Genomic DNA, 15768 nt, shown 5'->3' on the forward strand with positions numbered 1-15768 from the left:
TCTGCTGGCACTCTGGAGTTCATTATTTGCACACCAGCTTCACATCTTGTAGCTTAGTTTTATCCAAAATGCCAACATGATGTGTATAGCATGGTGGTGGATGGATGCTATCAGGACATTCTCCTCAAAAGAGCACTCCACTGAAATTCCAATGTACATATTATACATTCTTGGGGGGAAAAAATTAACCACCAAACCCAGTATATAGTTAGGATTTGTAAGTACATACCTTTCTGCCCAGTCATAACCCATGAGCTTCAGTATTTGGAATAAATGTTGAAAGTGATTACTTTGACTTTTATCTGTCTAAGGAACAGAATTGAAGCATATCAGAAAACACAAGTCTGATAAGGAGTAGCTTTTAACACACCAACACACAGTGCCACAGTGCCAGTAAGTCATTGGAAGCAAAAAAAAAAGACCTACGAGGACAAGCAATACTTGAAAATTGTGACGGCTGGAATCTATGGCAATGGGATTTTGAGTCATGTTAGAAAAAGAAATCTACCTTTTCAGAAATGATTACTCTCAGATCATGAAGGCAAAGTGAAAGGCAACCTTGATGTTCTTTAGTTTCCCATGATCTGTGAGCTGCCCATCAAACAAAACATCACCATTTTCACTTCAGAACCTTGCTGCTCTTGTTATACCCTTGTGTTACATCACCAAACCCCAAGGGCCCTTTGGCTTAGAAATCACACACCTCTTTAAGCTGTCTGCCTCCTGAACCCACGAGTTCCTATTGTCTCAGAGTGATTCGTACTCTTACATCATAAGGCAGGTACATAATYAAATAAAAAGGTATAAATGATCACAACTTCATAACAATGACACATTTTGTGCTCTCTTCCACTTTCAGTTACACTCTGCTATGAATTGAAGTTATTTTTGACCATATGTTATGTCTAACCACAATCTTCATATTGTTCTAGCTACAGCTATTGCTGTGAAGTTCATTTTCCTACCTACTTGTTTTGACTGCTTTGCTCAAACTAATTTTTACCCCTCCTTAAAAAACACTGCCGAGATAACCAAATAATCACTATTTCCTCATTTGTTAGGTGTCCTGGGACAGGGAGTGAGCAATGCTTATCTTGTGATCCTTCTCATCTGCACAACTCCATCAAGTATGTGCCTCCTCTCTCCTAGTTCCTCATAACCTGCTCAGCTCCTGGGAGTCACCTCTCTGGGCTGACTCACAGGCAAGGCTGATAAATGSACAGCATGGCCAGTGCTTCAAACAAGGCCTTCCAAGCCCTTTTYCATGCACTTTAAATATGAGGTGTATCTCTGCACAGAGCCAGACCTCTCACTAAATGGCTGGCTTTAAAGGAGAAGTCTGCAGTCTGACAGCATGGATTGTATTTAATTCTTCACGTATAAAAGCAYTTTCATCTCCTTTTTGAGTGCAACATTCAATGGAATCTTAGTACCTCTTTAATACACATTTTAAAATGTTTTGAATGTTTTGTTCCTATCACTGCCTTTTTATTAAATAAGTATGATTTTTTTAACATCTACATTGGGGAATGCACTAATTTACAGCATTACAACCAGTAAACCAACTYAATGCTCTTTTAAACAAGTTGATCTGAGGAAAGTAAGATGATCTTACGAAATAAAACTCAAGAGTCTCTAAATAATTTTCTTGCAACAAGATTAGGATTCTGAAATACATTTGTATTTAATTATCAAAGACTAAAATCATTAGCATTCTCATTTAAACCCATGAAGTCCTTCTGTCTCTGGTAACACTGAGAAAAGTCCTAACTCACTACAAAGCAGTGCCACAAAACAGCAGCAAAGGTCAGCAAGGCTGGAAGGTCCCTCATCAGGCTGTCTGTCCCACAAGAGTCTCTGAAGAGTTTGTTTCACCCTTTTATTTCATGACCCACTTTCTCAGCCCTCAGGTAGTCAGAAATTACAAAAATACTAACCATCTCCACTGGAAACTATACAACCTGAGCAAGGCTGAGAGGACAGGACAGGCTAATCTGTCATTTCCATCTTGAATGAGACATTTGCAATAATGGACACATCAATCACATCACAGTCTGGCTGTGCTGTGTATCTCTTTGAACTTGGAGGAGACCAGGGAGACATTAAAATTCCTTTGATTTTAAGGAATGGAACAGTGACTGGAGTTCAGCTACAGCAGCAGTCAGCTCAAGACTATTGCTCCTGTGCTTGCTCACTCCATRAGCTGAGCATTCAGCTGACACCCTGATTTGTACAAAGTGGACACCCAACTACTCTTTTTATCTAATTGTTCCTTCTGCCTTGGTCCCTGCTACCTCCTGGTATAACAAACACAATTAATTGCCTACCCACATGAACTAGACAGGAAACATTAATGCATTGCACCCTCACAGCCACACTGCCCTTTGATGCCAATTGTTCCAGCCAGCAGGGGCAGAGAAACTCCCACCAAAACCAAACAATTTCCCCCCAAAATAATCAAAAGGTCTCTGTTCTATGACAATGTGTAAGAATGGCAAGCTATGGGAAAGTTCCTGAAGACTGAAGCTAAAAGGAGGAGTGTGGCTTAACTATAAGTTGCACTTTAAATTGTGTATTTCATATTTGGCTTACTGATCTCTCCCCCTGCATCTTGTTAAATGTCACATTATATTGAATTTTGAAAAAGCTGTACCACTGAAGGTACAAGGACATTACCAAACACATCATGACCACATACACATTTTTTCCACATGTTATTAATTCTGGATTTCACAAAGAAGAACATGGCTTTCATAATTTTTTTTTCCTAAATCTGATTAAAAGCATCACATGATATCTCCTTGTTAATATGAGATCAAAAAAACAGGTTCAGACAAGTGAGGAGATAATCCTGCTATTCATATCCATTAGTGATATTGCTGGAATTGTGAAAAACAAAATCATGAAACCAATAAATGTAAAAAGATTCCATGTCTGCAACTGCTTTGTTCAGATTGATTAAATAGTACATTATGTGCAATTTCTACATAACTAAACTAAGGCATTGTTCAAAGCCATAAAAATGTACATTTCAGATAAGATATCAGGACTTCAGAGTAGACTTAGATTCATTTTAGACCATTAATTTCTAAATTAACATTTTAAAAAGCCTTTATAATACTAACAGCTTTYTCTCATTTTTTAAATTATTAATGACATTTATATGAAAATACAATGTCAAATCAAGTAAAAGTTCCTTTCAAACTAATTACATTGAATTTTCACAATGGAGACTAACAGCAGAGCTAATTTTCATAAAAATATAGAAAGGCTTGGGTTGGACAGGACCTTAAAGATCATCTTGTTCCAATCCTTCTGCCATGGGAGAGGATATCTTCCACAGACCAAGTTGCTCAGAGAACCATTCAGCCTGGCCTTGAACACTTCSAGAGATGGGCATCCACAGCTTCTCTGAGCAACCTGTTCCTGTGCCTCAGCACCCTCACACKGAAGAATTMTTTCCTAATATCTAATCTAAACCCACTTTCTTTCAATTTAAAGCCATTTTTCACCATTCTGGGGTCATGCACTGAAACAGAACCAGGAAACACTTCCACACAGAGGCACAGCTGCTGGGCAGTAAGGGCATCTATTTTACTGCCAAAAATACTGTGTGTCAAAGTCATATTGCGAGCCAGAGGCCCCTGGGCTAGTGGGGAGAATCAGCACAGAAGTGTGTGCTGAATCTAGAATTACTTACCACATAAATCATGCTATCACAGCTGTGCTTRTTCATTCTGTCTATAGCAGCCGCCAGATCTCTGAAAGAGATAAGAGAAACTATTTTGATTTTCACTCAAATGTACSTGGCTGTTTGCCTCTGAGAAAAATAGCCTGCTTTTAATGTATATTACATAAATTATTAAATAATATATATATCACATGCATAATACAAGCATATATCATAATATATATCACATACACATATGTATCTATGCAAACACGCCTATTTCTTCACAGTAATAGATACTCATCCTAATCAGCCAGAGGGGAACAAAATGCCMAATGTGCTGAGTGGTTTTGTCTCTGTGTGTGGGCCTACTGAGAACAGGTGCCCAACCCTACTCCTGGCYCACCTGCTGGCATGGAGCTGTGGCATCTTTGTCTCTACTTGGCTACAGGACTCAGCAGCTYCCCAATGTGCAGGATTGACTGYAGCATCTCTCTAATACCCCTGCCCYGAAAAACTGCACAGAGTTTACCCTGAGGGCTAGGCACTAGATTTATTTACATTCCTGGCATAAAGAAACTGTTAAGGCTTCCATATTAAAATACCCAAGAGGAATTTTAGGATACTGATGAGATGGCAGGAAAACMGCAATAAAATTGATGCTACAGTGCTGGTGGTCCACTGAGTCAATGAAGACATGGCTGAACAAGCAATTCTTTTCTGCATCACACTGCCAATAAACATTTTAAGCAAAGGTCTTTCTAAAACCCTCATTATTTGGCAAATATTTATTAGATGCAGAGATGCCAGCTTTGTTTTCAAAGTCAGCAGCTGGAGAAAGTATTAYGATTTATGCAAAGAAGAGATTTACTAACAGATTGATTAAGGGGAGGAAAAGTATTTAAAAGCCATTGTTTYTCCAACCATTTTCATTCCATTGTAGTTAACACTGCTTGTTTCACTTACAATTATTTGATAGTGAAGGTGTTTCAGCCTAGAAATAAAATGCTTCAAAATCTAWCTTATCAGTTACAAATGTGCTCATGTTCACGAATCCACTGGCAAAATGACTGGCAATGAACACAGCAGGGCTTACTTGCCTTGTTATATAAAGAGATGTCCCATCACTGCGCATGACAGTGGAAACTGTTGAGAGGTCCTTCTTCACTGAGAGATCCACAATTCCTGTCCCTTTTCTGAAAGTTGAGGAAAAATACTGATGTCACTGCAAGCTATTACACAGGTAAATTCAGATAAACTGAGGTCAGAGCCAAAACAAAGGCCYCTTCCACAAATGCCCTTCACTCCAGACAGTCATATTCTTTTTCTTTGAATGACCAGCTCCTTTAAAGTCTTTTTGAAGACTATTCCTGTAAGTTTGCTGTCACCACTGCTGATGCCAGAGAGCAGCAGCCCACATTGTGGTGTATTCCACGATTACAGCTTCCATCCCAGTTCAGCCAGGCATCTCCTTCATCAAGGCAAGGATCTCATCTAATCCTGCTCATTAAATGGCATATGCAGCTTCCAAACTAATCAACTGCCTAAAACACCATTAGGAGTCGAACACTGTCATTGTACCCGATTTGTCATGGCCAGGCTTCTGTCTAGTCACAGAATAAGGAAAATGTAATTTTTAGCTGTGACTGCACAAATCCTGTTGGTCTTCTTCTGGAACAGCTACCAAAAACACCTAAAGAAAACTCTTCCCCTTAGACTCATGTAAAAACCTACTCATCGTATCTTCAGGTGCAACCAAGATGTTAAATAAAATACATCAATAGATTCAATGAGTTCATACATTGTTTTCTGAAGGAGTCCTTTRTCTTCCAACATCTTTAGAACTTCCTGGGCTTTCTCTTGGTAAAATGATTCTCCAGAATATTCATCAAAGTGCACTCCTAGACGCTGAAAAGTTCCAAGAATATCAAAGAAGGGTAACATTGTTAAGATAGAGGTTAATGATTTTTCCTCATATTAAATCAGATGATAAGTCTGTGTCAGAGATCAGATACAGTGCAAAGATGAGTATTATTCCAGGAAATGTCACTTCATTGTTGAAAGGAAAGGACACTTGGATTTTGATTTAATAATTTTCTGCATTAGAATGGATCTCCCCCTGAGCTGAATATGGTGTTGGATATAACATCCATGAGAAATCAGGCATAAACTGGTTAGAGCAACTCGTACAGAAACTCTGAGGCAAGTCTCTAACTTGCTATACTGGAGGTGAAACCAGTGGGCTGCAGAGGAGTTACCTGGACGTGAAACCAACCCYATTTTAAAAAGATGCTAAAAGGAATTTAAAATGTAAAAGCTGCTCACAAATATTGCTGAGCATACAGAAATCATCATTACCGAAAAGGCTGAGGATACACTCATGAGAGAGACAAGATGACCTTAACTGTCAAACCTGGTCAGTTCATCAGCTCAATACTTTTTAGYTTGAATGAAATTGGGAAAGAAAGATCTAGCTGTACCAGTCATCATGTGATCAATGATAGATGACCTTCAAGACCCGGCTGCACACACAGCCCAGTGTATGTAACCTGTTTACCCTTACAGGTCAGCTCTCCACCAGAATTATCAAGTTTCTCATGTAGGAAATCTTAATTTAAGAGCCCTTTCTTGGCTCCAGTGATATGTTTCAGGGAAGAAATTAAAGCACAGCCAGGTTATCTGGATTATAAACTCCTGTTTCCCACATTTTTAAGATTAATTTTGTGGTCAGTGCCACAAACATGCCGCATGAAACAGTGGACACTGGTTCCACTCGTGAGATCACAATGTGCAACAGATGGCTGTGAATTAGCTCAACTCCACCCGCAGGGAATTCCTGCTGCTGTGATTTCTTACACTCAATTTAATATGCATTATATAGCTCTGCATTAGAACATCAGATCAGAAACATGAAAACAGAGTTATTTTCTAAAAACATTTATTACATGGRAACTGTGAAATTTGGTGGGTTGTTSCTGACTTCAAAGATAAAGCAAAACTGAGCAATATTTATCCAATAATTTGCCTTRCTGCTTATCAACACACTGAGCTTCATGACGTCTAAAAAGGGAGAATTAGTTTAAAGGCCAATTACCTGGACACCATTAAACAAAATGTATCTAGGATGTCAGCAACTGAAGTGACAGCCTGCTTGGATGAGAAATCAACTACTGTGCCTTTTCCAAACAGAATGGGGCTTTAACTGGGCATATTGAGAAAGAGCTTCCCCACAGCATTGCAAAGTTATGGGAAAGGCAATGAACTGATAACATTAGAGCAGTCTTTGATACTGAGTTCACCRCTTGGCAGTCTCCTGGATGAAAAGGTGATCAATTATATTGATGAAGCAATAGAGAAAGGGAGACCATTTTACCCATAACACAGAAAAAATATGTGGATGATTTGTACCTTATAAATCCGGATGTATTCCTCAATACTGAGGTCTCTAAATTGCTTCCAAATTGACAATGTCTGCTCATCATGTTCCTCCAGTTTTCTAAAGAAATCCTTAGCCAGCTTTTTTGTGTTTTCATCTTCTGCTGCTTTGTTAATCTGCACATACACCTAAAATATAATGACATCGAAAATGCTGAAGYAGTATAATCCTCTCCTCCAATAAACAGTTCTACAAGAACAATACAATAAAGATGACATTTTTAATGTCAAAATTTTAAAGATGTGTTAAAGCAATACATTTGCCATTTAAAGAATGAATGAATAGCCCAAAGCCCAATAGGAAAATGTGCACCTTATATTGAAAGTAGACTAATGCCCTAATTCCTTACTGCTGTCACTATCATCCTCTTCATAACCTTGAAACAACTGCAGCAGCAAAATATGAAAGGACTAATTTTCATTCCCATGAAAGGGAACCTATCATGGACTTTTAAACCACAGACTTGTCTTCAGAGGACCACAAAATTGACATTTATAGCAACTGCACTGCCAGAATTGAGATAACAGCTGAAGCAGCAAAATCCTTGATAGACTCTGTACTTTACAAGCTCATATTCATAGGAAACACTGATTTCACACAAGAGCAGAAAAAGCACCACTTTGAAACACATCTCAGTTTTTKATATAGCTAGGGTACAGGTGAACAAACACTTAAGAACTGGGAATAACTGAGAAACTAATTTGGTCTCAAACAACTACTATTTTAGAATATTTGGCATCTTGACTGAATACTGTTCTCTACACTTAAAGATAATTTTATTAAGGCCAAAGCCTACACGCTACAACAATAGATGGCATTTTAAAGATTTAGTGCAAAATTCAAGTATTAAAAATTTAAATTCTAAGAATGGACTGAAATTGTAAATAAAAATTAAGTAACACACACTGATGCACAGCCACAAAAATATGACTGCTTCTTCTTTTCTCTTTAAATCAGCCCTACAGCTCTAAAACACCTCAGTTGAGAATCTATCAATTTAAATCCACAGGGCTCAGGKACGAGGGAACAAACAAACAAAATTTACCTGTGTCAAAGATGCTGGCAAACTCAGAAGGAGCTACCCTGCTAYATAAACAATCTGACTAACATGCATTCAGCTGCTGAGTATCCAAGTATTYAAACACAGTTTGTTCCTTGGCAAGGCAACAGATTTATAGAGAAGAGTTATCCTGTGCCACGCTGCCTCAACACCAGTATTATCCATAGTTTGCACACCCAGCTCCGAGGGTGAAGCACAGCTCAGCTTTGTGATAAGAAAACAGCTGACAGTGCCACACAAGAACCCTGACTGACAAAGCACCATTAACCTGTGAAATCTTTCTTTTAGAGGATAAGGGCTTGAACATTGGCCATTCAGGAAATTTTTCCCACCTCTCCTCACRGTCATTGGACCTGTGCAGGTGAGTACATAAATCCTTATGTGTATTGCATATATGTTAACCTAGCATGGCTATCACACAAGAACATTTACAAGTACCAAAAGATMAACAAAAGGCAAATACTAACTCAGATAATATTAGGCATGTTTGAATGGAGCAAGTCAACAAACAAAATCCTATTAACCCTGGAAAGACAAATCTAGCTGGTCTTCTCTGAACTTACCTCAAAAAGGTGTTGCAAAGGACTGGATTTTAGTTTTTCTTTGTTGCCAAAGGTTTGGAAACCAACACCCAATAAGCCTTGAATAACAATTAAATATTGAGTTAGACAACCAGGGGACACTGATTTTTTTATGTCTAGTCTTTAACAATGTAACCAAAGCTTTAAATTTTAAAACAATATAATTTATGTCTCTGGACTTGTAATAGAAAATTACCTTTGACACAGCAACAAGCTGCAAGTGAGAAATCACATARTGGAAACTGTCCAGCAACAGAATATGCYCAAAACTCCTTGTTTTGCTTCCTCCCTTATTWGTAGAATCATTTCAAGGACARCAAGAACTGGGACACAATGGGGAATTCCTCATACCACTCATGGAATGTTTTCAAGGGAAATTTTTGCTGCCTGCTTAGAATATGCAGCTTTTTTCAGCATCCAATTTGGCTCCAGGACTTCCTAAAAGCCATCTAAAAGGACAAGAAATCCAAACACCAATCTTTTTGTCTAAATGAAAAGACCCCATTATCTCCTTCAGTAATGTACCAACATTAACCCATCAGTCTCTTAGATATAAACATGAGGCTGACTGTAGGGTCAGCTTATTCCTCTGAGCTGACAAGGACCAGGACTGATGTAGGAACAGATATGCAGGTATCCCTTTGGAAAACTCTCTGCAACCAAACAGATAGCACTGTCTGAAGAACTTCCCTCTTRGAATCACTGAGTTCAGAAGAAAATGTGGCAGACTTAAAGAAGAACAGGTTAGGTTTTRGGAAATAAAATTAGTAAAATTTTAATCCTACTGAAAGGGAGTTTAGCTTGTTCTACGAGCAATCAAAGCATGGTTTCCTAATGATCTGTCTTAGATATTAGTGTACCTAAACATTCCATTATTCAGTGCTAACTTCACACTCCAATCTCCAGCACAACTGTCGGTCTTTATTCAACCCAAATACATCCTTCCACACATTTTCTGTCTGTCCCAAATTGTCCCCAGACCTTGTTCCACTAACCAGTTAATGGCAAGATGCAGCACATGTTAGGACTGATTCTGACTTAGAGGTGCTGACTAGCAGGCTAAACACAAAAGTTGACTTTCTCTCCCAGAGGTCATTACATTGTATTTCTACCCTTACTCAGCTGCCAACTGTCATAATTCCAAAAAAAATTCATTCTCTTGGAGATATATTTCTTTGTCAGATGTGGCTAAAGTTGCCCAATGGGTTTAAAATTCATTAGGAGCAGAGTGACAGGAAGACAGATGGATAGATAGTCTGACAGCATAAGCTTTGTTACATTAAGAAAYCTGCCCCAAAACTGCCTAAAGGCTGAGGGCCTCTCTGCTGTGTTTCAGCAAAATATGTTTTCAATTATTATATTATAAAGCCTCTGACAATAGCAGCTGTAAAACCAGCTGACAGATCGTTAATTACAGCACTGCTTCTGAGAAAGGACCATTACAGTAATGCTGCTATGCTATAATTCTGTGAAGCACGGCTGTTATTTGCTACAATACCTGTCATATGTTTGAGCTGAGCTCAAATAAAGAGGGGAGTATCTGTCTTGAAAAAAATAGCTGGAACTACTAGGTCAAAAACATGATTCTAAGAGCTGTGTGCTGCACAAATGGCACACGTGTAAATAACAGGAAACTTTTATTAAAATACAAAGTTCCTGATATTCAGACTTCAGAGTGCTATTTAGTATCTTCAAAGGCAGACTGAATGAGGTCAGCTGAGAAGCCTTTTATCCACATAGCATTTCACTGCTTAGCTGTCATTGCCACATTAATTATACAATAGCATAGTGATAAAATTATGTCTAAGGGGCAGAAATGAACGAGATATGCAATGATGAAATTTATTAAATTTTTGGGGAACTCATTCTGTATTCAATTCTTATGAAACAAATCATAAGTGAAGCAAAGCTCTGCTATAAGCTACTGTTTCATCAGCAACAGAATCAGGAAAGACAAGCTCCAAGGGAGATAATTTAATAAAGGAAAGAATGTTCTGTTACTGCTCTCACAGTCCYAAGAATGTTATACAGCACCATAGAAAATCCAGGAATTTAGTCTAGAAGGGTAACAGGTAGAACAGAATGTATTTTAGTTAGATACACTTACAAATCTGAATATAAAAATGGAGTGAAAGTAGGGTATTTATGTTATATTTTTAACCCTGTTGATAAAATTGATTCCTTGACATCCCTATGAACAGCAGTACCACTGAAACTGGAGGGGGTAGCATAAGGGCTGGAATAAGCAAAAGTGACCACTTAACAGACATTGCACTTTGTGTTTGCCATTTAAAGATAAATAAATGGACAGTTTCCAGAGCCTACTGMAAAAAAGTAGGGATTTTTATAGTTTTCAGAGGTGTACCAGCKTTTAAGAATGAGGAAGTGGGCATGACTGCCTTTTTTTAAATGTCAAAAAAATGTGCCAAAACCAGCTTCTTGAGGGAAATTAGAAAAGGAGAGGAGAATATAGATCAATTTAAAAAACAARATTAACAACAGAAGTGAACAAAGTTGTGAACGCTATTGGATGGGTCAGCTGCTATAAAAAAGGGATAKCTATAGATCCAGCAATAGGACATAAATGACCTCTGGTCAGGGAATAAATACCAAGCCATTCATCCTCAGACTGCACTTGACAGGGTTTTTCAGTCCCCATTGATCTGATGGACATTTCAAAAGAGGTAGGGGCATCTATTTGTGTGCATACAGGACTGGTAGTCTTCCAGGAACTATTCACTTGCATGTTCTCCATCTACACACCTCTCTTTTGCTACATTTTAAGGGGAAACTGAATATTTTGGGGAGGGTGTAGGGGTATTTCTAAAGATACAAACTCTCTGGGCCCCAATGTGCCAAAATGTGGTTGTTGTGGAAATTATGTTCTATGAATAATGAGAAAAGAACAACAACAGCAACAAAACCCCAGAACCAAACAAGCAAAGAAACAAAATCCAAAACCAAACACAAACAAACAAAAAAAAACAAACCAACAAAAAATCCAACCCCAAAACAAAACATATAACCCCCAAACTACATATGTAATCTGAGAGAGCAGCTACTAAGGAACAGTTGGGTAAATTTCCTCCTGTCATTTCTCGTACATCAGAACAGGTCATACTGCTGATGAATCAGTCTGGATTTTTCAGATTTTTTAAGGAAATKAACTATACATTACACACATAGCAATGTGATCTCATTCCTTATGAGCAAAGAGTGAATCCAATGGGCCTACAAAAACTGATGCTGGAAACCCAGACCATATTATGTGTTAGAAAAGGGCACAGAATAAAAATATATTGAAACATACCAAACTGCATGCCCCAGTCACCAAGGTAATTTATTCTCACTACTTCATGTCCCAGTGCAACTTTGAGATTTGCTATAAAATTCCCTGGTAATGAAACAAAAATGATATTATTATTCAGTTGTAGGTAGTCTCTTATCCCTATAGAACAGTTTTCTSGTGTATGCACATGCATATACTGCAAAATGTAAGATCATGAAAAATCCTTTAAAGTCTTCTTATATTCTCACAAATATGTGGCATTATACATAATTCCATCACAGCCAGGCAACTTCATACCAGRTTAGGCAAGCACTCAAAATTTGCAAACTGCTGTTAACTGTGCTGTTAAAAAGGGAACATCAAGTCCTGAATCTCTATAGAAGCAATTCTGAGCTCTGCACTTAAAACATTATGCTCCAGACTTGTCAAATCACATAAGACTATCTTAGTTTCAGCTGCTATTACAACAAAAACCTTTAATCTCTCTCCTGAGCTTAGTTACAACCTTAGAGTTACAAAGAAGAAATACCCACATCTCTTCCTCTATTTTCCTGGGCTTCAAGGGTACCTTTTAATTATAATACTGTTGTAAAGGATGCAGAAGGCTCTCCATTTTTCTGTTGTTATAACACCATATTATAGCTTGTGATTACTTTAAATTCCATTCTCTACAGTTAATTAATTCTCTTACTATGGGACAAACATTAATCTACAGAACTATTTTTGAAAGCGTTCTTTTTCTGCAACAAAGGATCCAGAAATGGAACATAGAAAAGCCCGAAATATGTAATTTCATTCAACTATCTGTCCATGGAGAGGCAAATACTTTATGTAATTAATAACTATAAATGATACATTAAATATAATAAAAAACGAATACATTAGTAGATGCACAGATTTTTCAGGATCTTCTGCTATAACCTATTATTTTTTACTGTGAGTTTAAGTAATGAGGGAGAAGTAAAGTTTTCCATATACCATTAGAGCACTGCACAAGGAATTYATTAATTATTCTATTAGAAATTACAACAATTGTGTCACTAACACTGGCATAAAGTAATYAGCATATAAAAGCAGGCTTTTTGAAGGACAGATACCAAGACATAACCATCTGAACTGCTCTGCAGTCCAGTGCAAATTGAGAATTTAAAATTCAAAGGACTCTCATAACACCTCRATGAAAACTGCCTTGGGTGTCTTCGAAGACCAATTTTAAACTACTTCATTTATTATTCACAGTTGTAAAACTATATTATGTGTGACTTAATAAATCTGCCAGCAACACAGCATGTTCTTTTCTTCACTGCATAATGAGCAGAAGGGTTTTAATTAGCAGGTTGAGTCTGACATGGCTGCTCCCACCAGAGAAGTGAAAGTTAGCAGTGCTCCCCTGACAAGTGAGGCAGGAAGACAAAGCAGCCCCCCCAGGAGGCAGKGAAATGAACACTCACCTACTATGGTGGAACGTAGATGTCCAATGTGAAACTTTTTGGCAATATTAGGGGAGCTGGAACAGATTTTCACAAATAAYGTTTGTCCAGTGTACAAAACTGCCGGATCACCAAGTCAAAAGAGTCCAGCTCATGCATCTAGCAGAGCTGATATAAAACTTTCATTTTCAATTTTCCCATAAGATTTCCAAATTACCTTCTGTCCTAGATGGCAAATTTTCCTATCCAACCAGCTTTCCCACCAGTATGAGCTGACAGTGTTGTAGTTAAACCACACCACAAACTACCCCAACAACAACAAAGAAATCTAACCAAAGCCCAGCTATACTAGTGACAAAGAACTGAAAATATCTTCTCACGTTTTACACATTTTGGACATATGGATCATTCTCCTCATGTCTTTATTACAGATAAATCTGACACCAGGAGGGAAGACCTTGTGTGAAAAGATCAGTAACCAAAATTACACCTTCTCCAGCAATGCCCACCCCCACAAAGAAAACAACAAAAAACCAACTCTGTACACAATTATTTKCCCAGATAAAAACAAATTAAAGCTCAGCTATGAAAATTCATCATTCAAATGAAAGCCAAGTTCTTACTTTCCATGGCTATGGAAGTCTGCAGAGGGAATATTACTCAACAAAAATATTTATACATAAAAAATCTGAGTCAGCCACTTTTCATTCCATGAGTAGTAGACTGTCAACAAAATTGCTGGAAAAAACTGGAAAGAAATTTTAGGGGCTGCAATTGCGATGATKTAGCCAGACAAATGCCTGTCTACTTTAACAAGCCAGGAAGGAAAGTATTAAGGTGAAAAAAGAATTGGCTTAGTGGCTGGAAATTCAGATTTTGCTTTTTGATAACAAAATAAAAAGAAGCTTACTTAAAAACTGAATGCTATTATGCATTAAATGAGAATATTCTTAATGAAGGGCATTGTAAGGCATGAACTCTTTAAACATCAAAAACACATTCTGGGAAAATGCCTCAAATCCTTTAATATAATTTATATTTGACTTGGTGAATATATCAGAGTGTCAAATACAATACTATAAAAATATAAATACTATATAATACTATAAAAATATATCTTAACATCACAGGCACCACAGCAATGAATATCAACCAGAAAATATCAATCAGCAGACAAGGTAATTCTCTCAAAGGACTCCTCGCGTGTGCTTACCTGAACTCAATCACTGCCTTTTGTCTGGGAACTGCAGAGAAAAGTTCACTTTTTGCTCCATACTCTGAGCCATCTTTCCACACCTGCTGCAACACAGTCTAAAGCACAAGGAAAATAGAAAAAAAAAAGCAAAAAAAAGTTTCATCATCAGAAAACATTGCCAGGAAAAATGTTTACCAGACACACAGGAGACTGATCCCATGTTCTTTATTCACACTAGCAATTAGAAGGCTGGTCTGCCAAGCAGACAAGGTCTCATATGCAGCTGAAAATGCCACTAACTTTTGAATGCTGTATCAGATCCAATAAAAAATTTAAGAGAAATTGTAGGCAGTTTTGCTGAAAATCAGTGCTAAATTTCGGAAAATCCTTCTACTCCTTTAGTGCCAAAGGAAGCCAACTCTTCAGTCCTCATGTCCAAACACCCCTTCTTTCTCGGTCCCACCTGGAAGTCTATAAGGTCACCATGAATGATATGTACAAAAATGTGCCAGCTTTGAAAGTYTGGAGACTCTGTAAAATGCTTCAAAATAKTCCTTCAAATAACACAGTCTGTGGGAGGAGGAATCCTATGCTGAGTATTATCAGTAATGTGCTCAAAGCACCAAGTCAGTCTGGTTTCATAAACTGAAATGTCTAAGGTCACATAGGCCAATGCACTACAAACCTAATCTATAAAGCTGCATGCATTGGGCAAGCTTCCTGAAGATAACAGAAGCCTTTAAYAAAGTGAAATAAAGTGRAAATCTCACTTCATTCCGTGGAAAWTTTTCTTACTTTTCACACTTAAAAGATCACTTTAAAATGTTTCAGCAACAGCTATTAATTTAAGAAGCAGAATCTGTAAAAACCCTTTAATTCTGTTCTTATTGTGACAATTAAGAAAGCAAGCTAGACGCATACACAAAACTTACTTATAGACCTATTCTCTAATAGCCATTGGCTCATTACAAYGTATATGTATACTTCAGCCAGGATATTGAGGAATACATCTTCCCTTCAGGGTTTTCCCCCCGCCTTGATTTTTTTTTTCCACAACAGTGTCTAATGAAAGATCTGCTATCAAATACTCCTACCTCAGCTAAAAGC

At 37.7% G+C, this 15768-nt stretch overlaps 1 protein-coding gene across 1 annotated transcript in view; it reads right to left on the reverse strand.

Annotated features, from left to right (window-relative positions):
- Positions 1 to 15768, reverse strand: part of RARS2 (arginyl-tRNA synthetase 2, mitochondrial) — a 28083-nt gene that overhangs the window by 8150 nt on the left and 4165 nt on the right. The window contains exons 5-13 of the mRNA XM_057380703.1: positions 14680 to 14777; positions 13488 to 13543; positions 12058 to 12141; positions 8730 to 8806; positions 7079 to 7234; positions 5472 to 5578; positions 4771 to 4866; positions 3701 to 3761; positions 230 to 306 (exon numbers count right to left, since the gene is read on the reverse strand). Of these exons, the coding sequence (XP_057236686.1) occupies positions 230 to 306; positions 3701 to 3761; positions 4771 to 4866; positions 5472 to 5578; positions 7079 to 7234; positions 8730 to 8806; positions 12058 to 12141; positions 13488 to 13543; positions 14680 to 14777 (812 nt within the window). The remainder of the gene's footprint in view (positions 1 to 229; positions 307 to 3700; positions 3762 to 4770; positions 4867 to 5471; positions 5579 to 7078; positions 7235 to 8729; positions 8807 to 12057; positions 12142 to 13487; positions 13544 to 14679; positions 14778 to 15768) is intronic.

Source organism: Malurus melanocephalus, unplaced genomic scaffold, assembly GCF_030028575.1.
Source record: "Malurus melanocephalus ecotype Western Australia unplaced genomic scaffold, MMel_1.1 scaffold_467, whole genome shotgun sequence".
Lineage (NCBI taxonomy): Eukaryota > Metazoa > Chordata > Aves > Passeriformes > Maluridae > Malurus > Malurus melanocephalus.